General features: G+C 43.2%; 1 protein-coding gene across 1 annotated transcript in view; it reads left to right on the forward strand.

The window, feature by feature from the left end:
- The window catches only part of TMEM181 (transmembrane protein 181), a 78,415-nt gene extending 60,504 nt beyond the window's left edge, over nucleotides 1-17,911 (forward strand). The window contains exons 12-17 of the mRNA XM_030195498.1: nucleotides 1,437-1,539; nucleotides 1,641-1,692; nucleotides 4,471-4,553; nucleotides 8,869-8,958; nucleotides 10,189-10,255; nucleotides 17,480-17,911. Of these exons, the coding sequence (XP_030051358.1) occupies nucleotides 1,437-1,539; nucleotides 1,641-1,692; nucleotides 4,471-4,553; nucleotides 8,869-8,958; nucleotides 10,189-10,255; nucleotides 17,480-17,558 (474 nt within the window). The 3' untranslated portion in view covers nucleotides 17,559-17,911. The remainder of the gene's footprint in view (nucleotides 1-1,436; nucleotides 1,540-1,640; nucleotides 1,693-4,470; nucleotides 4,554-8,868; nucleotides 8,959-10,188; nucleotides 10,256-17,479) is intronic.
- The last annotated feature ends 5,816 nt before the right edge of the window (nucleotides 17,912-23,727 follow it).

The raw sequence follows: 23,727 nt of genomic DNA on the forward strand, positions 1-23,727 counted from the left end.
ATTAAAAGGAAAAATATGTATTTTATGTACTGCTGTTGTGGGTAAAGTGGCTATTTTTATCCTTAGGTAGCCAGCTAAATGTTCTGTCTTGTATAGAGCTCATCAATATGTGTTTTTTGGGAGCCTGATCATCTCAGATTTGGGGGTAAAATTGGATTTATCTCCTTTTAATCCTTGTAGGGATGTTAGTCCTTTTTCTTCTGAGCAACCAACTAATCTTTGATGTTTCCTCCTCTTTTTATATATATATGGGTGTAATTTTGCTCAGATTTTGGGGTGCTTTTATATGTTGATTTCTGATGTTTCCCTCTTCTTGGTGATCTCTGTCTTTTTTCTTTTTTTTTTTTTTTTTTTTTTGAGTAGTAGATTGTAGTTTTTTTTTTTTTTTTGCTCTACTTTATTTGTAGTATGTTTATGTGAACTGACAAGTTAAAATTAATAAATAGAAATAATAAAAATGAACAGGAATGAGAAACTGAGTTTTACTTGAGGTTGACTGTAATTCATACACTTTCCTGTTGCCCCTTTAGTTGAAACACTTTTATTCAGTTAAACCAGAGAAGAACACATCAACATACAAAATATGCATAATAAACATTATGTCTTATTTCAACAGTCAAGCAGTCTCTCATGGATGGCATGGAGCAAAGTTTGCTTGTACTATGCTCAAAGTTCACACAAGCTAATGTAACAATTTAAAAATAAAAGGCTATGATGACAGATAGCAAAAATCAATCAAAGAATAAACATCTGTCACATTCACTAACATAGAGGCAAAAGGAAGACCAAGAAGTGTGTATTTTCGAGTTTGACTTACCACAGCACTGTACATTCAAGCCGTTAAACTGCTTCAAACTTGTGGGAACCTGTTTGGAACACAATGCAGCACAGAGTTGGATCCTGAACTATTGAACCTTGACTAGGAATGCCTGACTTGAAGGTGTTTTGGATTTGGGATGGGAAGAGGGGAGAGAGACTCTTGTGGTTTATTGGCATACCTTGTCATATTCTTGCTTTATTGCTGGTTGGATATCTGTTTTCCTTTTTTGTGCATTTCAAATAGAATTATTTAAAAGGCGTCAGGGTGAGTGCTAGAGAAAAATGTTGAAATGAACCCTGGTTATAAAGTTTTGTATAGACGTGACATGGTGGCATTCAGAAACTGGAGGGTATCTGTTTTGCCTTTGGAGCATATTCATCCTTGCCCACTTTTGGTGGACATTAACAGCTTGCTTCACAAAGGTGGTTTTCCTTTTGAGCTGGTTGGAAGGGGGAGGGAGGAATAATAAATCGGGTGTTGTATTTTAGAAAAACATTGGATTGGACAGTGTTTGCAAAATAGTTTAAACATTCTTGATATACCACCTTTCTTTACACACATGGTTATACTAATGATTTCAGTTTGCTTTAACTCTAGTCTGCTCTCTTTCCTCTAGGGAATGAAGGCTTTCTTCCTGGTGGTGGCAGCTGTGTATGTATTGTACCTTTTGTTCCTAATAGTGCGGGCCTGCTCAGAACTGCAGAATATGCCTTATGTAGGTAAGCTGGACTTAATTTTTGTTCCTGCAGGATGATGCTGTAGAAACCTTTCTTAAGTATTTGCATAAACTCTTTAATGACTGTCTCATCATTCTTTTCAGATCTTAGGTTAAAGTTTTTGACTGCCTTGACATTGATAGTGCTTATTATTAGGTAAGAATTATAACTTCTTCCTTTTGTATTCAAGTTGGCAATCATTTTCTGAAGTAATTGTTTCCTCAAACTTCAGGTTTGATAATTGGAAATTTCCAGGTAGCAAAAGAGGGTTCAAAACAGCAAAACCCCCACAAATGAGCCTTCAAGAATGATAGAGGGGGATGGAACTGCTCCCATATGAGGAAAGGCTAAAGAGGTTAGGGTCCTTCAGTTTGGAAAAGAGAAGGCTGAGGGGGGCATATGATTGAGGTCTACAAATTCCTGAGTGGTGTGGATTGGGTGGAGGTGAATCAATTTTTTACTCATTCAAAAAGTACAAGGACCAGGGGACAGTCAATGACATTGCATGGAAATACTTTTAAAACAATTGGGAGTATATTTTCACTCAACGATTAGTTAAGCTCTGGAACTTGTACTTGAGGATATGGTAACAGCAGTTAGTGTGTCTGGGTTTAAAAAAAGGTTTGGACAAGTCTGTTATTGAGATGAACATGGGGAAGCCACTGTTTGCCCTGGGATTGGTAGCATGGAGTGGTGCTACTTATTGGGTTTCTGTCAGGTACTTGTGACCTGGATTGGCCTCTGCTGGAAGCAGGATACTGGGCTACGTGTAGGGAAATAGCCAAAGGTTTCAAAATTTCATCAGTTCATATAAAGCAGTTATGCAAAGCAATTCTTCAAACAAAGTAGCTCAAAAAGGGTTCAAACTCCCAGCAGTTCATGTATAGCAGGTATGCAAAGTAATTCTCCAAACACGGTAGCTCCAGAAAGGGTTCAAACCCTCCCCAGCAGTTCATTATTATTATTATTATTATTATTAACATTTATATAGTGCTACCAGACGCACGCAGCGCTGAACATGTCAGCAGTTAGGCAATTCCCCAAACACAGCAGTTCAGAAAGGATTCAAACTCCCAGCAATTCATGTATAGCAGTTATGCCCAAAACCACTCCTCCTCCTCATTAAAAGAAATCAACCTAGGGAGACTGGCAAGGGTCCCTCCCCAACCTGGCCAGCATTATACCCTGACCACCACCCGCATGACCCTTCCGTGGTAAACCTGTTCTCTCAGCTCCCCTCGTGGGATAGCCACCTTTTCCCTTCTTCTACCAGGCTCTCCTCCCAAGCAGCCCTCTGCTGTTTCACCTCCTTTCCTTCCAGCTTAGTCAGAGCAGCAATCTCCATCGGCTCCTCTTGCTCTAGTTCCTCCCCCTTTTCTTCCCCTTGCCAGTCCATAGGTTCCTTCCCACACCCATTGCTCAGCTGCTCTCCATTTGCTTGATTGGGCAGGTTCAGAACTCCTTCCCTCATCCTAGCTGTCCCTGACAGGTTTTTCCAACTCCCTTCTCTTGCCCTTCTCCTGACCTCCTCTGGGGGCTGTTGGGGATTGAAGTCCCTGTTTCTACCATGGGACCTACTAAGGGGCTGCTGGGAATTGTAGTCTTTTCCTTTTCTCCAATCCCCCAGGGGAAAAGACTCCTTCCTTTCTCTACCCAGTCTCCCTCCCTCTCGAGCCTCCTCGTTCCTCCATGTACCTTCATTCTCCCTCTCACCCTCATATTCCTCACAAGACTCAACAATGGAGAGTCCTTTAATTCAACAGACCCGACACAGGCTGGGTCAAATTAATACTCTCAGCAATGGCAAGTAAAATCCAAAAAGGGGTCATTCAAAACAGCACTGCGTTATAGTTAGCAGCAAAACAAACCAGATGCATAATCCAGGGCTTCCTACAAACCGCCAGCATATAGCATTCAGCTAATGCTAGCTTTTCCAAACTCTCTTTTTTAACATGAATAGCTAGTGTGCAAATTTTTATTCACACGGTAACATACTTTTAAGTCCCTGACTATACTTGTAAATATAAAATGACAAAGGAAAGGACTATTAGAAAAACCTAAATTTGCAAGTAATTGCAATTCTAGCTGCTTGTGGTGATGATATGGTTTATTATATAATGTTTTTGTTTTTTGTCCCAACCACATTCAAGCATTGAACTCAACTGTTACCTTCTTGTAACTGAAAAGTGACTTTTCTGTTTGTGCATATAGATAGACACATTTCTCTTCACTCTTGCTTAACCTAGTTGTTAAAGGGGCTGCTCACTTCAGTTGCCCTTAGAATGAATGGCTGAAAGAAAACACATATTTGCATAGTCTCTATGAGTGTCTATCTTGTAGCAGGGGTGTAGCTAGGTGGGGCCACAGGGGCATGGACCCCCACAGATTAAGCCCTGGCCCCTCTACTTTTGACTCCCGCTGCCGCCAGGTACCTTTGCTGGTGGGGGTGCCCTACCCCTGCAACCGAAGTCGTCTTCAGCGCTGGTTGACTCCGGTGCCTTCGGTTATGATCTGTTTCTGACTCCTGCATGCACGTCCAGCACGGGGCTACATACAGGAGTTGCACGCAGGATGTCAGGAGTTAGAAACAGATCATCAGCGAAGGCGCCGGAGTTGACCGGTGCTGAAGAAGACTTCGGCTGGCGGGGGTTGGGGACCCCCACCAGCAAAGGTACCTGGCAGCGGGAGGGAAGGGTCAAAGTGGTGGTGGGGGGGGGGGTCAGCGGCTGGCAGAGGCAGGCTAAACTGTGCCCCCCACCTCGGGTTCTGGACCCCCCTCCCGCCAAGGTCTGGCTACGCCCCTGTCTTGTATCAATGCTAAGCAAGAATAACACATTTTTCATCTTTACTGACAGCTTGGTCTTGTTCCTGCTCTTCCCCTGGTTCCAGTTCAGTGTGTCTGCTCATCATGTTTGTCTGATCTTTTGTTTACAGCATTGCTATACTTTACCTACGGTTTGGAGCACAAGCTCTACAGGACAACTTTGTAGCTGAGCTATCCACTCATTATCAGAATTATATCCTTGAACTGTGGGCTGTGAACAGAATACACAAGGGATCTCCCAGCACACTGGCATCCTTCACATTTCTGCTGGGCTGTGGGGTTGCTGAGAAGTGCATGAATCCAGCACGTCCTGCTGGCTGTTTCCTTTATACCATGGCCTTAGGAAGAACATTTGAAAGGCTTTAGGTTTTCATTGCTTGCTTATTTCTCTGAACTGGTTGCTGTCGTAATTTTCTTATCCTGGCTTTTGGACATTTTTGAGCACAGTTTTCTGCACAGTTAATAGCAGACAGGTTGAAATGCTACCTGCCAGGTCCCGCAGGGACTGTTAGTTTTTTCCTAGTGCTTAGTAAACCCTGAAGCCTGGTGAAAAGACCTTCAAAGCCATTTTCTGCTGGAATGTATATGTGGCATCAGGGCTGGTGTTATGAGCTGCAGCCAGGACAAGGGGCCCCTCTCCAATTCTGAGTTGTACCCCAGCATGTCTAACACTGGTCCTGTCTAGCACTGTGTTTTACTGTTATCCATCTTTAAGTAATGGTTCAGCATTTTCAGCATGAATGAAGGGTGCTGCTGGAACTGTCCTGCTGCAGGCAGTACTGTACGAGTCCCTCACTGGCCAAGCAGATCATTCTTTTAACTTATGTAATAGCAGAGTTTATGGAGTAATTACTCTTGAGGACTGCAGTTAATCAGCTAAAAAGCATTGGAAAACTGCCATCCGTCGGCATGGCTAAAAGTTAAGATATTGTTCCACACATTTGTACTTTTTAAGCAGACTAATAGGAATACTAAAGCGTGTATTCTGTGGGGCAGGAGAAGTACAAGTGTAGGTGATACCTTCACACATACTGGTCCATCAAAAATGTACCCACAGAAAAGGCAGGTGCAAGTACCCAAGGCAAATTTAGAAAGGAATATGCACACACGTTACCTTGAAAATTGGTAAAAATTGTATGTGGTCTTTGTCCTTATGTGGACAGTTTGAAAACTGTCCCCTTAAATTTAACATGAATTGCTGTAATGATACTTAGCACTAGTGTCCATGCTTTGTTTTGTGCCAGTGGGATGTGCCCTTTTGTAAAGGGTTTCACTGTGTCACAACATGCAGTGTTACTCCTATGCTACACTCGTCACAGAGCTTTCGTAGAAGTGCCTTCCTCTGTAATGTTGTACTTCTGCTATGCTAGAAAGTAGATGTTTCAGAGGTGTTAAGCAAGAGTGACATTAGTAGTGTCTCTGAGTTTTGAACTCTTGTCTCTGAGGCTCCGATGCTTGCAGCATTTCATTTAGACTGGTTTTAGCCAGTCTAAATGAAGCGTTATCCTGCAGTCAATACACAGAGGCTTTCAACCACTGCTTTATCATGCATGGAAGCAGTGACTAAAAGACCCATGCTAATGAGCTTGCTAGTATTAAAATGACCTCATTAGCAATTCCGTGCAGTGCACAGAAAACCCCCTGCCCTAGCAGCTAAAAACTACTGACAGCTCCGGACCTGTCAGGGTCCCTTGCTTTATCCTGTCAGTACCTGATCTGTGACTCAGACACTGACAGGAAAGTCAACATGGCAGCATACCGCAGCCCCTTTCCCCAAACCCTCCCGAGCTCACGCCTTCCCCACCCAACCTTAAAAAATCCCCAGTGGACCCCTCCAGACCTTCCCAAACCTTAAAAAAACAAAACAAAAATACCCTGGGGTCTGGTGGACCCTCCAACCCCCTCCTGCCCCCCCCAAAAACAAATACCCTGGTGGTCCAGCAAGCCTACTGATCTCCCCTAAGTGAACACTGGCCCTGGTGGTCTAGTGTAATCTCCCCCTCCACCCAGACCCCTCCACATACCTTGAGTTGAATGCAGGAAGAATAACTACTCCCTCCTGCCTTAGGGCCTACCCTCGTCAAATTGACAGTGCCCAGACCCTACCCGGTGCATCCTGGGAGAAGCTATTGGGCTTATTTTCGAAAGAGAAGGACGGCCATCTTTCGACACAAATCGGGAGATGGGTGTCCTTCTCTCAGGGTCGCTCAAATCAGCATAATCGAAAGCCGATTTTGGGCGTCCCCAACTGCTTTCCATCGTGGGATGACCAAAGTTCCCAGTGGCGTGTCGGAGGCGTAGCGAAGGCAGGTCTTGGACGTGCCTAACACATGGGTGTCCCTGACCCATAATCGAAAAACAGGGCGTCCCTGACGAACACTTAGACGACTTTACTTGGTCCTTTTTTTCTTACTACCAAGCCACAAAAGGTGCCTAAACTGACCAGATGACCACCGGAGGGAATCGGGGATGATTTCCCCTTACTCCCCAAGTGATCACTAACCCACTCCCACCCTCAAAAATTTTTTTTTAAATATTTTTTGCCAGCCTGTATGCCAGTCTCAAATATCATACCCAGCTCCATGACAGCAGTATGCAGGTCCCTGGAGCAGTTTTAGTGGGTGCAGTGCACTTCAGGCAGGCGGACCCAGGCCCATCCCCTCTACCTGTTACACTTGTGGTGGTAAATGTGAGCCCTCCAAAACCCACTTCAAATCCACTGTACCCACATCTAGGTGCCCCCCTTCACCTGTAAGGGCTATGGTAGTGGTGTACAGTTGTGGGTAGTGGGTTTTGGGGGGCTCAGCACACAAGGTAAGGGAGCTATGTACCTGGGAGCAATTTCTGAAGACCACTGCAGTGCCCCCTAGGGTGCCCGGTTGGTGTCCTGGCATGTGAGAGGGACCAGTGCACTACAAATGCTGGCTTCTCCCACAACCAAAGGGCTTGCATTTGGTCGTTTCTGAGATGGGCGTCCTTAGTTTCCATTATCACCGAAAATCAGAAACGACCATGGCTAAGGATGACCATCTCTAGGGATGACCTAAATGTCAAGATTTGGGCGTCCCCGTCCGTATTATCGAAATGAAAGATGGACGCCTATCTTGTTTCGATAATACGGGTTTCCCCGCCCCTTTGCCGGGACGTCCTGCGAGGACGTCCTCAGGAAAACTTGGGTGCCCCCTTCGTTTATGTCCCTCCACGTAACATATAAGGGGGGAAAGCTCCTTATATGGTATAGGCTCCTCCCAGTTCATTCCAAGATGCACCGGGCAGAGGCTGGGTGCCGCCATTTTGATGATGGTAGGCCCAGAGGCAGGAGGAAATAGGCAATCCTGCCTTTGACTCTGGAGGGGGTCTGGGAGATGGACATTAGACCACCAGGGCCAGTGTTCACTTAGGGGAGGTTGATGGGCCTGCTGGACCACCAGGGTAATTTTTTTGGGAGGGGGCCACTGGACCACTGTTTGTTTGTTTTTTACATTGGGTTGTGAGGGGTCCAATCATCAATGGACATATGCACAAAAGCTTTGCCTACTGCACAGCTCTTGTGATCATGCGCCAGGAATGGTTCAGATCCCTTTACCAACCAACAATGTGCATATAATTTGCATGCGGTTAGTTTTGAGCATTGGTCACTAGTTCCGACTCAATGTTCAGCCGGTGTTTTCCAGCGCTGTTTCCCTACAGCTTTAGAGTTCTGTGCAATGAGCCCTGAGTTCCCAGGAAAGTTCCTTGGTTCTTCAAGGATCGAGCATAAAAGGCATGGCAACACTTATAGTACAGGCTTGCCTGTCTTCGCTGTCATTCAGTCTGAGTGGCAAGTGTGGCATGTGCAAGAGCAAAGAGGGGAGAGGAGGACAATGGAATGGCAGGAGGGGACAACAGGAGCAGAAGGGATGGAAGAAGAGGGAAGGGAGAGAAGAAGGAAAAAAGAGCAGGATGATGGTCAGAGTGAGGATAAATGAATGGAGCAGGGAAAGCGGATGGATGATGAGGGGGAGATAGAGGAGGATGATGGGGCAGAGTGGAGGGAAGGAAAGGAGGTTCACTGAGGTCTACAGGGGAAGAAGGAGGAGAGAGAGGAAGAAGACTGTGTATAAAAGGAAGAGGACAGGAGGTGGATAACGGGGAGGCAGGAGGGAAGACGTGAGGCTGGCAGAAAGACGACCAGAGGAGGCAAGGAGAGAAGGAAAAGGGCAGATGGTGGGGGAGGAGGGCATAGCTAACATAGAATGAGCTGGATGATAGTTTTGTGCTGAAGTGACAGTACCAGAGATTGCTGTGTAGATGCTAAGGTACTGTTTCTGCAGGTGGGCACATTTATGTTTCCAGCGTGATCTCTGGCACTGTTATGTAATCAAAATTCTAGATACCCAGTTATGCTTGTGAGATTACACAGGTGCAAACTACTGCCAGCGTGAACGTCCAAAGTATCATTTTATATAAAGAACAAGGAAGAGAAATGTGTAATGAATGAAACATGTAGTATCCTTAACTATTATCACCTGCAGAATTTTTATCTTTTTATGGCTTGTTGAACTTCTACCTCTACACCTTGGCTTTCGTCTATTCCCCATCAAAGAATGCTCTGTACGGTAAGTGTGCTGTATGCAGTGGCATGAAGGAGCAGCCTAGTGGTTAGAGCAATGAGTTGGGAATCATGGAAGTCACGTGTCCCTCCTTATGACCTTAGGCAAGTCGCTTCACTTTCCATTACCTTAAGTACAACTTAGGTTGTAAGCCCTGTGGCCTGAAATTGTAACTTGCCTTGAGCTCAGATTTGGAAAAGCAAATGATTAAATCCAAATTCCAGGTTATTGGGAAAGGAACAGATTTGCACATGTACTTCAGCCTACAAGATAGAACAATTTGAAGTGTAAGAAGAATGCTTTCAACTGATCTGCCTCTGGTGGGCTTTGCCGTCCTTTTCTGTATTTCTGTGTGTACAAAGACAATATGGCCTATCTAGTCTGCCCATCCATACCAACTAATAAGTTTCACAAAGTCCTTTTCTCTACTTGTATTTGTCCTTTGCTTTCTTGAATTCAGATATAGTACTATCTCCATAGTGTCCACTGCAATGCCATTCCACACATCTACCACCCTTTTTGTAAAGAAGCATTTCTTAGATTACTTCTGAGTCTATCCCTTTTCACCTTCAGCCTATGCTTCCTCATTTTCATTTGAAAAAGTCCTCTCTCCTGTGCATTTATGCCACAGAGTTATTTATCTCCTTGTAAATGTTTGTATGCTTGTAAATATTGCTCAGCTTGTAACACACTAACATAGTAAGTGACGGCAGATAAAAACCTGCATGGTCCATCCAGTTTACCCAACAAGGTGGCCAGAGGCACTCCTACTACTCTTATGTAGGTTACACTTCTTCATGATCAAATACTGGCATCACAAATAGGACAGTCAGCAATTAGCCACAATACCAACCACATATAGACAGTTATATTTGATATAATCTTGGAAGACTGGTTTATATTTTGGTTGCAGCAAAGTCACATTCATTGGAGTGATACTGATTTCTACCCATAAGTTCCCAGGGGATTCTGAAAGGAATGCAGCTTAAGGAGTTAAGGTTGCATAGCTCTTGTGGATATTTAGTATTTCTATTGTATGAAACTTTCTAGATAGATTTTCATCCTCCCAAACCCCATTCCCATATAGGATCTGATTCAGGTAAAGATTGTTTTTTTCCCCATGTGTGTATACATGCAGAAGCTTCACACATTCCCTGTTCGTAGTGCCTGTCTGCCATATTCATCCCCTTATTGAGCTCTTACAGTAAATGTGTTTTGCTCCCTTTTCTCCTGCAGAATCACAGTTGAAAGACAACCCTGCTTTTTCTATGCTCAATGACTCTGATGATGAGGTGATCTATGGGTAAGTGGCCGTAGTGTAAATGAGACAGATTTGAAATGGAATCAGAATGATTTGTCTGAGGATCTCGTGTGAAATCTTGTGACAGCTGTAACTAAGACCCCAGGTGCATGTTAATGCTTCTTTCCCACAGAGTCCCTTTCCCTTATAAAGCAAAGGCAGCCCCAGTGAGGCTTAAGGATAGGATCGAGAGAAACAACAATAAGGATGAGCATACAGAGCAAACCAGATAGGGAAATTGGTCCAAAAGAGCCAACATTCAGTTTGGCCGTTCTGAATCAAATGGATGCAGTCCTCTCAAAATCCAAATCTCTTTTGGCTCATGTGGTTCATCTCCATCAGAGTCTATGGGGAAGTAAAGCAATATTTTTGGGGACAATTCTATAAAGGGCACAAAATGTTAGACACCAAGATGCAGCACGCTGACCGCTAATTCTGTTGTGGCTTCTGGACACTCAGATTGTTACAAAATACTAGTGTGATTTGGCATTTATACGCTGACATTTAGGCATGTCCACTTATGCCATGTCAGTTATAGACTTAAATGCATGTGCCTGTGTGTCATTTTTAGTGCACAACTGAAATATTCTGTAAACTACATTTTTAAAAGTTGGCTCTGCCCATGCTGTACCTGTGCACACCCTTTTGTGTTTACATACTAAGTGAGTTACATGATAAAGTTATAGAATACCCAATTAGCACCCACATGCATAGCTGTAATAGTTTTGTTTGCAAATGCTTGTATTCTATCATTTTAGCAAGCCAGTGGTGCTTACGTTTAGGTAATAAGGTTATAGAATGAGGGGCATTTGGTGCAATTTTATAAAAGCATTTTTGCACACATATAGGCATATTTTCAAAGCACTTAGCCTTCCAAAGTTCCATAGAAACCTATGGAACTTTGGAAGGCTAAGTGCTTTGAAAATATGCCTGATAGGGTAGTATACCTATGTAAAATGCCTCATAAAATCATGTTCATGCGTAAAAGTGCATATGAAGACAAAAACAGTGGCGTATTTAAACTACATGCATCAGTAGCGTACACACCCTCTGTCAGACCTGCCCCCCACCCCTTAAAATCCTCTTGACTTTAGTCTTCACCCGGGCAGCAGAAGCGGTACTCATAGGCTGCTTGCGGCTTGCTCTGGGGCTTCCTCACTGAACTGTCCTGCCCTTCACAAAACAGGAATGTTGCAGGGAAGAAGTCCTGGAGCAGCCTATGAGTGCTACTTCCCAAGCTTAGAGGATTTTAAGGTACCGGGGGGAGGGGGGGGGGTTGTGAGATGCACCACCTGTAAAACGTTCCTGTCTACAGCACAAAAACACTTGTGCATGTACATAGTTCAGGAGCAGATGTGTTTGGGATGGGATTTGGGTGGTCGTGACTCATCCACATGCTTTATGTATGAACATTTACACCTGCTCTTGAGCAGGTATAAATGTCTGCTTCATTTTAACCACAATCTCTACAGATTTTCTGGAGTAATTTTATAAAGTCACATGGGCACCTGTGTCCTTTATATAATAGGTTAAAATAGGTTTCTTGTTATAAAATTACCTTCTTTATTTCAAGTCCACATGCTGTACACAATCACGTAAGAGACAGTCCCTACTTGACGGAGCATACAAATAGAATTGTAAACCGCTCTGAGAATAAATAAATAAACATGGGTACTGAACAAGTGAAGAAAGGGTTAAGAGTTAAAAGCAGTTTCAAAAAGTGGGCTTTTAGCCTATACTTCAATAGGGCTAGAGACTGAATATGACACACTGTCTCAGGAGGTCTATTCCAGGCATAGCAAAATGAAAGGAATGGAGGCTGGAGCTGGCAGTGGAGAGGAAGGGTACAGATAAGAGTGACTTACCAGAATGGAGTTCCCAGTGTAGGGAGAGATGAGAGGAGAGATACTGAGGAACTGCAGAATGAATGCATTTGTACCTTAAGTTAGTAAGAGGAGTTTGAACTGTATATGAAAAGTGATAGGGAGCAAAATGAAGTGATTTGAGGAGAGGGGTTATGCGAGTGTAGTGATGCTGATGAAAGATAGTCACGCAACAGAATTTTGAACAGATTGAAAGGGAGAGAGAAGGTTTAGTGCAAGACCTGTGAGAAGCAAGTTACAGTAATCTGTTTTAAACAAGATGTCCAGTGATGATTAGTTACAGCAGTGGCGTAGCTATCGGGGGCCTGGGCCCCCCCCCCCCCGGTTTGGCTGGTGGGGGTCCACAACCCCAACCCCCGCCAGCTGAAGCATTTATCTGTCCCACGCTGGTCTCGCACTTGCCTCCTCTCTCCTGTTTCCAGTTACGCCGTGCATGCTCTTGTTTTAATGAAACTGAACATGCTCAGTTTCATTAAAACGAGCATGCAGTGCACGGGCCGCTAAAAACAGGAGAGTAAGCAAGTGCGAGACCAGCGCAGCACAGACGCTTCAGCTGGCGGGGGTTGGGGACCCCCACCAGCAAAGGTACCTTGCGGGGGGGGGGCAGATTGGGGAGGTGGGCTAAAATGTGCCCCCCACTTTGGGCCCTGCCCCCCCTCCCACCGAGGTCTGGCTATGCCCCTGAGTTACAGTAGCCATTTTGTGAGCAGTAACTACTAAATTGGAGCCATTTTCCTCTGTGCCCATAACTTCCAAAATTTACTTTAGCCCAGTGAAGCCCAATCTCTTTTATTGTCCCACAGTTTAGGCCAGAATTTGTGGGTTATGTCCATTGACCAGTGGATTGAGACAGAGGAAGTAAGTAGTTCCTCATGTTTTGCACTTTAAGGGTATTGTGCAGCCCTGGAATCTTCTGTATTCTCTATCTCCAGCAGATTGTGGATGGACTTTGTAGCTCCTGGCTTGCTCTTTGGCACTCCTGATCCCATTGGTGGCTGTGTCAGTTCAGCCCGGGGTCCCTGCTCCATTCTTCATAGTTTTTCCTTATACAGAGCTTTAACTTGGAGCTGGGTTGACACTTCATGGTGCTGAGTCCCTCCCCACTTCCTTGCACAGATATTATATTGGCAGAAAAAGGGACACTTTTTTTCCAGGTACTGTGCAACTGGCCTTATGCCTTTATGACAAGGAGCAGCAGTGCCCATAGAATTTGAATTTTCAACTGTTTTGTGTTATGTGGGTCTCCTTATGTGAGACAACTGAAGCCTTCTTAGGCTTATCTTAGAGACCTTTAGTTTTTCTCTTGCCTGCTATGCATGGGGTTCTTTCCATCTGTTCTGATGTGCCTCAGGTCTTTTGTTCATGAACTCAGTGGGATATGTTTTCCTTTCTACTCAAGCTCCCAGAATCTATCTTTCTCTTTGTTCTGGCAGGCATGCTTGCCTTTCCTCACTCTCCATGAGGCTCACTTGTCTGTTCTATTACGCTGCAGCAAGCATTTCTGACCAAATAGCGAGAAATCGTCTTGCTGAGAACAAAATATAATTTAAGTCAGAGAGAACAGAGAACTCTAGGTCTCTGCCCCCCCCCCCCCCCCCCCCCCCCCCGCATACACACGTTTCTTTTTGCTGTTAGCTCTGGGCTATTCAAATGATATATCAGCAAATTGTTATCTTGGGATATTGCTGCTGTATGGCATTTTGCTACATCAAGTGACATTATAGCCTCTTGGCAATATATGCGTCATCTTTTTTTTGACAGAACAGTTTGTCTCTGCATCTTATGGTTCCTGGGGACAATCCTAGCACAGCTTCTCAGCCACACTCCATGATCTGATTTTTTTTTTTTTAATTCCATCCATCATTTTAGTTTAAATAGCTTTTGTCCTGGCTCTGCTTCTTCTTGACAGCTTCTGCTGAGTTCTTCTGCATTTCTTCTTTCTGTATCAGATATAACTTAGCCAAGCTCTGTTGACCTAGAATAGTTTTTTTAAAGGGTCACGAAAGTCATTTCTGAGTTTAGGCTGATTTATTATGGAGCCTAACTTTCCAGCTTGGCTTTTCAGCCTCAAGTTTGCAGTCTCTTGCAATTCTTGATTCTTTCTGTTGTAATTCTGCATCTCTGCTGTGCTTCATCTTTTCTGTTGCGGAATGCGAGACCAGCTCTGCTTCACCAGATAAGCTGCATTTTCAACCTCTAAACTTTGGATCCTCCCGCTTGCATATTTTATTAGCTCCTGCCTTATCTATTGCCTTAACTTCATGGATGTGCAGTGCTTTGGCCTTGCAGATTCTGCTGTGCCTAGTATCATAGCTTCAGAATGGCTTTCCTCATAGGATCATCTGTAATCACCATTTATTCTCACAGACTCATTTGTGTTTATCCTTTCAGTCTTTCCTGTGCTTTCCTTTGCAGAATTGACATGTCCTTCTTAGCCGCATAGAAAGAATAGGCAGGCCTTTCTTGCTTAAGAGTTGGTAGGCCTGAGCAGTAATGATTGGTCAGGCCTTTTCCCAGTGGTTCTCAAACCTGATCCTGGAGGCACCCTAGTCAGTCAGGTTTTCAGGATATCCACAATGAATATTCATGAGAGAGATTTGCATGCAGTGGAGGCAGTGCTTGGCACATGCTCAGAAGTGTTCAGTGGTAAGCTCAGCTCCTGTGTGCATGCGCCTGGTAAAACCTGAACATGAAACACACATAGGCGTCTGTTTTTTGTGGCTTAAATATAAGCATTTACTTTTTTTAAATTTTTTTAGCAATGGACACATATTTAGATGCAGGAAACAGACGCCAATGCGTACTTTCGCTTGGGTCTGTGCACAGGCTTCCTTCTGCTTCCAAAAGTAATCAATCAGAACTGGTAGATTTTGCAGAAAGAATCATGAGAAATCCTCTCTTCCAACACCCCAACGCCTGCTGTGACCTGGCGTTATTTTTTGCAGCGGTAAGACAGTTTTGTTTCAGGCACTCTTTTCTAAGCATTGTGGAGGAATAAAAGAAATTATCTCAATTATCTTATTTATTTTGTTACATTTATACCCCGCGCTTTCCCACTCATGGCAGGCTCAATGCGGCTTACATATTATATACAGGTACTTATTTGTACTTGGGGCAATGGAGGTTTAAGTGACTTGCCCAGAGTCACAAGGAGCTGCCTGTGCCTGAAGTGGGACTCAAACTCAGTTCCTCAGTTCCCCAGGACCAAAGTCCACTACCCTAACCACTAGGCCATTCCTCCACTCTTACATGAGCTTGACTACTTTAGCATGCCATTTGCGCTATTTGCTCGTTCGTTGTCGCGCTACAGGCCTCTGAACATTCTACGTAGGTAAATGCAGGCGCTAATACGGTGCTAATGGCCTTCAACACCTGCATTTACTTTTGAGCATTGGGGCCCGACAGTCTCACCTATAGTGCCCTAATGCTTTTTTTTTCAGCCTCTCTGTGGATCTTGTACTTTGGTATCTCGCTATATGCTGTGTTTCAACTGTTCAATCTGACGCTTGCTGATAAGTTTGTCTGGCAGCCATGCTTTTTTTTTTCTCCATTATTGTGGTTCAGTCTCACATTGATTATGCTTACATCTCTCATTTTAGGATTTCTTTCCTTCTCATTCAAGGCACTGCCTTCACCTCTCTATATCTTTGGCACTGTAACCTCTTGATTCATTCTGTACTATCTGGTCTTCCTTTCCTTTTACTTAGTTTCTTGGGTTACAGGCATAATTTCCCATTCTGTTTGTGAACTGCTTTGCGACATCCCACAAGTTCTGGACTGATCTGTGGAACAACAAAGAAGGAAAAATTATGTCTTAACTGATCATTTTCTTTCCTTTAGTCCCAACAGATCTGTCCAGAAGCATCCTACCCAGGAGACCTTTGGGAGATGCTTCTCAGCTTCATTGCAGCTTCTCTGTCACATAAAAAAAAAGTTTTCCTGATTCTTCTGAGTTGTCATGCAGACAGTTTTCTCAGGGCTTCATTTTCAGGAGCATTGGCCTAGACTGTTTCGATAGTGAATTTCAATCTCTATTCCTTTACGTAATGAATCACTTGAGTTCAATGTCTCTGTCATGTCTTGCTCAAGCCTGTGTCATAGGAGTATGATAGTTCCTACTTCAACTGGTCAACCCTCTGTCAATCGTCTTCACCAGTTTCGGCTTTGGTCAGAAATCTGGAAACCAGTTGCTATCCATGGTGAAGTTTGTAATGTGATTATAACATGTGCTTTGTTTTTTTTATGTATGAGCACTACTACTTTGTCATTCAAAATACTGAAGGTTCAAGGGATGCATGATACCCTTAAAGGGTGAACCATGAGGAACTACTTTTTCTTTGTTGACAGACATAACCCAACAATGAGCTGAAAGAACAACCTAATATTCGTATCTCTGCCCCTCAACATCAGGATCAATATAGTTCACTTCTAATAAGTGGAGGAAAAGACCTCAAATGTCCTGGCTAGGCAGCAAGTACGTTTATCTTGGTATTGAGGGGCAGAGATATAAATATTAGGTTGTTTTTTCAGCTCATTGTTATGTCATTGACATTGGATTTCGCTGAATTAAGTGGCTACATATTGATTTTGGACAGACGTAACCCACCAGTTCTGCACTGATCGGTTGGGACTAGAGGATAGAAAATTATTAGGTAAGACATCATTTTTCTTTCTGCAGACTGTTCTTTCATCAGAGGTGTTCTCCTAGCTGGATAATCCAGTACTTTATATCAGGGATGGCAAACTCCAGTTCTTGAATGCCCCGAACAAGTTGGCGTTTCAGAATTTCAGCAGTGAATATTCATGACACAAATTGCACACTTTTGATCCAAGAACATGGTTAATTTGTATAACAATCTCTTGAAAAACAGACCTGATGTGTCACAGGAGGGCTGGAGTTTGACATTCCTGCTTGCAGCCTGGCTTTGCTTTGACTACATGTTCATGGTGCAAATGAGGTGCATTTGCACATTTTGTTTCTAGCCTTGATTTCCTTTGACCTAATGTTGGGAGTTAAGGAGATAATAAATTTAAGCACCTAATTTCACAAGGCACTTAAATTTAGGAGGCCAGAAATGGATGGGACTGAGGGCAGGATTAGGATGAGCGACAGAAGTTAGGTGCTTATCACCAATCTTCAACATTAGGTGCCTAACTTACAGTATGTGTATAAACAATAGCATAAATCTAGGCTGCCAAGAGCAGAAGATATAAACACCTTCATTCAGTTGAAAACTTTGCTTAAATTTAGGCAGTCAAAATTTGCTCGAGTGACAATGCTGAATGTTTTTAGAAAATTGACCTTAGTGATGAGAAATATTTATGTAAGTCTCTATGTTGATAGGAGTGATTATGAGGAGATGCCACTTCAGAATGGTCAAGCCATTCGGGCCAAATACAAAGAAGAATCGGACAGTGACTGAACTCACAAGGAAGATGTCTGCTGGGGTCACAGACAAGGATATGGGATTTTTTTCATGCAAAAGGAGGGAATGCGCTCCCTCTTTTCTCCCATTTCTGTTCATCATTGAACTTTTCCTCGAGAAAGAGGTGTTTGATTTTATGTCTTAATTTCTTTGTTTACAGTATCGTCAGGAGCTGAAGGAATACAAATGGTGAGAAATTGCTTGAAAAATGTAGCAGAGCAACAAAAGAAATACTTTCTTTTTTTGCCTCCAGTTTGAAAAGTACTTTTATTTTAAGCCTGAATTTTACTGGGAACCAGGCTGACATCACTTCTTTTGTTTAACATCTTATTTAGGATGCAGGGTTTTTTTTTCTTTTTTTCAATTGGAGTTGATACCCCCCTCCACTAAACGTGAATAACCATGCTAACATTCAGTTTAGTGACATTCATCCAGCATGCAGTTGAGTTTCATAGTTCAGTGATTCCCAAACCTGCCTTGGTGATTCCCCACAGCCAGTCAGATTTTTAGAATATCTACAATGAATGTGCTAAGAATGCATGTTTATCTCATGCACATTCATTGTGCGTATTCTGAAAACTCACTGGTTTAGGGTACATGAGGGCCCATTTGAGGATCATTGGGCTAGCTGACCTCTTGAGGTACCACAAAGCCCTGTTATGAGTTAGTGATAACTGCATTTTTTCTTTGCTGAGCTGAGAAACCAGAAGTAGATAAGTTGTGTGCAGTGTGTGAAATTATAGCCCTGTCATCAGAATGTTTAATAGAAGTTGATTAGGGGATGATTCAAAGGAGTACACACTACTGCGTTTAGCTACATTTCTTGCCCTCCTGTTGCTTTTATCCAGAAGTGCACACGTGTGTTCCAGGAACGTCATTTGACTTTTATTACAGATATGAAATGCAGCAAAGTTCTGTTATATGTGCAGCTGGGCAGCAAAAAGTCAAATGATGTTCCTTGCAGCATCTGCTGTTCTCGACAAAAATAGCCCGAGTGTTTGAAATGAGACCACAGTTCTGCATCAGTAGATGATAGTTTCTGTATGATGTATATCCATGCACTTTATCTTATATAATTAAACTTACCCTCAACGTTCTGAGGACACTGACGTCACTTCCGTCATCAAAACGGGTTCGAAGGGTTCGTGGTGGTGAAGCCACCGAAATCGCCGTCTCGGGGCCCCGCCCTCGCGTCAAACGTGATGACGTCGAGGGCGGAGCAATGGCATCACACACCGAGGGCAGAGCAATATCGTACGGTGCGTTCAGGAGGTGCGGAGCAATGGCGTCAGAACGACAAAGGGGTCGGTAGGGAGAAGGGGGGGTGTTGGGGAGGAAAACCTTGCTAGCGACCATTTCATTTGCTCCAGAAACGGGCCTCTTTTACTAGTTTCTTTATATAGGAGTAATGCTGGGGAGGAGGGAGTTTGGACTGACAAAAATAACTCCTGCTCTTACTATGAATTACGTAGCTCGTTATTTTTTTTATTTTTCAGCAGTGATTGAGAATGAAGTTAACACCCAGATCAGAACTACAATGAGCAAAATATAAAGACATTAATTTAATTGCTTTGCTTAAACTTTGCAGTGCCAGAGAAGTACCCAGTGCAGTTCTATTCCATGCTTCCCGAGCCGCAGACTTCCTGCTTCTGTGCAGTCACCTTGCTATTTGCATAACTGACGTTTTTTTTCTCCTGCTTTCTAAATAGTGTGGGTCTGGCAATTCGTTACTTTGAATCTAAATCCGGTCATTTTCTTTAATAGGATCTAGGAGAGGTGAGAGAGAGGAAGGATGTGGCCCTAACTGAGCATCAGTGTTGCCAAATCCTTTCAGGGTGTAGAAACAAAGGTTAGATTGGGAACAGGAGACAGTATGAGGCTATCTATCCCATTATATGGGTTGAAGCCAGTAGGCGGAGTCACAAGTACACCCAAAACAATAGCAAATGCTATTGAAAACAATAGTAAAAGATTATTAGGCTGTATTTTGTGGCCATTTTTCTACATTGTTCTATACAATACAGTAATAAATGGCCAAATTTTACTGTTTACTGATGAGTTCATCATAACTGTTGTAATCTGCCTTGGGAAGCCTGGTATTATTAAGATTGGAAGTAAAATTAAACTCTCCTTTCATTGGGGCACATGCAATCACATCTTCAACTCATCTCTTTTGTTCAAAACATTCTGTTTTGAGTACGTTTCAGGGACAAGTGTTTTTCATAAGTCAAAATAATAAAAATAAATATTTTCTTTCATGCAGATCTCTTGGGCTATAAGTCCCCTAATGCAGTCTATTGGTTTTCTTATATTTTGTCCTTGTGATGACTTATACTGTACCAAAACTGGAAATGCAGTGAGACAGAATAATGGAATTCAGTAACATCCAAAACTTTTAATTGTGTTCGCATTTCGCTGTTCAAAACTGACTTGATTCATCGCAGAACTGGAAAATGTTGGCATATTTAGGGTCCTGTTTGCAAAGCTGCGCTATAGGCATGCTAGTGTCTTTTAGCGTGTGCTAAAAATTAGCACTCGCTAATGCTAGAGACACCTATAGGATATATGGGTGTCTCTAGCATTAGTGCATGCTAAAAACACTAGCATGCCTTAGTAAACAGGGCCCCTAGACTGACTCTGGACTTCTGCATGAAGGTAGCTAGCTCTGTCCTCATTATTGAATGTCTCTTTTAATTAGTAGTAATAAACAAAACAAAAGGAGCAAGTTCCCACAAACCATCTGTCTTTTGATCTAGACACAGGAAAAAAAAAAAAGATATTAAATGCTCCCAGGCATCAACCTAATTCATGTTTAATGTGGGATATAACTGCCATAAATAGATAGGAACTCTGAATATTAAGCACCTGATTCTCATAACATGGTATATGTTTTAGTGGCCCTTTATTAGGAGAAAAAAAAAAATCTCTGCATGAATATAACACATGCTAACCAGCCCCTCCAAATGCCACACTGATTATGATTTATAACAAATTACTACTCTACCTCTGAAAAGTTTTTCCATTATTATACTTTCTCTGGGTACGTCTGTATGCTAACAACAATGTGGATGGAGCAGCTCATAGGTTCGTTTGCTTTGTTTTGAGTGTACACAGAATGACAGCAGCACAGGGAAGGAGAAACAGACTAACCTAAGTGGCTTCAACTTTTTGATGTCATGCTGTCTCCTGTTCTCAATCAAACCTTCATGGTAGATACTGAGGGACTTGCAGAAAAAAAAAAAAAAAGAGCTATGGGAGGAGGGGCTGTTAAAGGAACAAGTGGCCTAAAAGAGTTACTGTGACTTTTTTCACACTAACCCTTAGGAATTAAGCAGACCAGAAAGCTAGCAGCCCAAGTCCCCTTTCAGACATGATATACCCAGAGCTGCCCAGTTACCCATTCCAGGAGGGAGATTTTTTGGCCGTTCCTGGAATTCAATCAACCTCATCCTGGTGCATTATGGGACCTGAAGCACTGATGTCAATAGATAGAATCATGGACTACAAATACTACACTGCATTGGGGTGTACATTTAAAAACCAGGACCAGCCAAAAAGTCTCCCTCCTGAAATAGGCCTGTAATTACCAACTTTGGAGTGACCATGACCTGGCTTGGGGATCACTATTTTTGGTTTCCCAAAGGACTCATACTCCCTTCTAACAAAGCATGATAATACCCTACAAAATAGGGAAATCCTTTTTAAATTGTACTAACAAGTGCCCATACCTATTTTCTGAATGGGAAAGAGATCTGGGCAAAAAAATTGACTGCCTTGCTTCTTTACTTAGTACTGAATTAGGTTGCATCCTGCAACCTATCAAAGATGTGTGATTGAAATGTAGACAAACATCTTTATTCCAGCTGTTTCTTCCAACCTAATTTCCTCCTCATGTCCTTGGCTTTGCCCACTATGTAGTTTATATACTGCCCCAACTTGACATTTCATCCTTTAGATTGTAAGCTTTGAGCAGGGACTGTCCTTCTTTGCGAAACTGTACAGCGCTGCGTAACCCTAGTAGCGCTTTAGAAATGTTTAGTAGGAGTAGTAAATGGGTAACTTGGCAGCTCTATATACCATTTAAAGCTCTAGCATACCTAGGGCGGGGAGGTGGGGGTAGTTCACCCCGGGTGCCGGCAGCAAGGGGGTGTGCGGAGCAGGCACGCATTGTCGGCTGTACCAGTCCCCTGCCCCAGAACAGGAAGTTGACATCTGAGGGGGCAGGGGAGCATGCCTGCTCTGTGCATCCCCTTGCGTGGAGGAGGGGTTGTGTGTGCTGCCCATGGATGCGTGCATGCTCTGCCCTGGGTGCCATATAAGTTGGATATGGCACTGATTTAAACCCCTTAAATACATTTTGAAAAATTTACACAATTTTACATAGCTTAAAAATTGTAAATCTAGCTAATGCGTGTTTAGCTGCTAAAAAGTATGCATTTTTTTAGTTAATAGAAAAGAAGGGGGGAGGCTGGAGGAACAAGGTGTTTCAGGGGCATGGATAAAAAAAAACTATGCATATGCACTTGAGTTTCAAACCTGTATGTGTTGTGCTTTATGCCACTGTTTTAACACTGTACCCATTTTATTTCAGCCAGATAAGTCCATTATGTAAAAATAGTGTAAGCTGTTACCAATGTATGAAAATCAGATTTGTGTAGGTTGAAAAAGCCACAGTGCACGGTCATTTATAGGCACATTTGAAAATTTACCTATATTATATATATATATCCCTAAAACAGACAAAAAAGCAAAAATCACAGCAGGAAAGGCATACTTGCTGTAGCCACTTATTGGACAGCTACTAGATGCAAAATGATTTAAAGGCATTAAATGTTAGTGAGTTGTTTCTCAGGACCTGAGGTGCTACTTGGGGTAGGGTATGTCAAATGCAGGAGATTGGCGCTCCAGTGGACCCCTGGATTCCCACCATCATTTCATCCCTGGTGGCCCAACCCCACCTCCCACCTGCCCTGGTGGTCTAGCAGCCAACCCCACCCCTGTACCTCCGTGATGGAGGAGGGAGTAGCACACTCCCTCCTTTTCCAGCACCACCTTCAAAATGGCAGCACCCTGCCTTGTGCATATTTCCATTACTTGGTTCCTTTGCTATGGCATATGTTACCTTTTCAATTTCAGATTTTGACGTTTTCTTTTAGAAACGTTCTTAAGACATTTTTATTCAAAGAAGTTGAATGGCTAACCATTTCAATGATTTAGCATTGAACACATTCTGGAGGAAAAATCCATAGTCTGCTATTGAAATAGACATGAGGAAAGCCACTGCATGAATCTTGCTACTATACAGGATTCTGTCAGGTACCTGTGACCTGAATTGGCCAGTTAGAAGCAGGATGCCAGGCTAGACAGACCATTGGTCGGACCCAGTATTGCTATGCTTATGTTCTTGAATAACAAGAGCAACCTTGGGGCTGGGTGATTTCCAAACTGCCTCAGCATTAGCTGAGTTCAAAACAAGTTTACAATCAGAAAGGGGCCAAGATTGCATCCTGAACAGATGCTAATGCTGGAGCTCTGCAGTACATGGCATGTGACTTGTCGTATCGGTGACTCTCCCATCTGGTGATGGGAGAAAAGGGAAGACTTGGCAGCTTCCTCCAGCTCAGAGTATGCCTCCAACTTTGAAATATTTCACATTAGATTCATTTAGAGCCCCAGTGCATTCAGGTATGATATCCCCTTAAGCTTTGTCGGAATTGCTTTCTTCCAGCAGCAATGCAAGTGGCGTTTCTCTGAGCCCTGCTCCCAGGTCCAGCACAACCTGGAAGCTCTATACTGACTGGGCAGAATGGCGATCAGGCTCAGGTTCTCTTCCATGCCACATCTGGAGAATCTCCCAGCCTTTACTTTCTCCCCTGGGGATAGTAGCAGTCAGTGCTCGCTCTAGAAGAGACAATTACATCAGTGCAGTGGAAGGCGCTTCAGTAGAACTAGTGAGTATATTAACTAAGCCAACGACCATGATACTGGATTCAAGATAGGATGCCATGTATACCCTTAACCCTTCTTTGATACAGGTGGCTGCTAAGTTTTCTTCAGATTTATATTTAGAGTATAAGGTTTCTGAATTGCAAGAAATCTGTGGAACACTTATTGAGGATTAAAAATTATATAGCTAGAAAGAGGGAACATATGGAAAAAAATTAGA

This window comes from Microcaecilia unicolor, chromosome 3, assembly GCF_901765095.1.
Source record: "Microcaecilia unicolor chromosome 3, aMicUni1.1, whole genome shotgun sequence".
Lineage (NCBI taxonomy): Eukaryota > Metazoa > Chordata > Amphibia > Gymnophiona > Siphonopidae > Microcaecilia > Microcaecilia unicolor.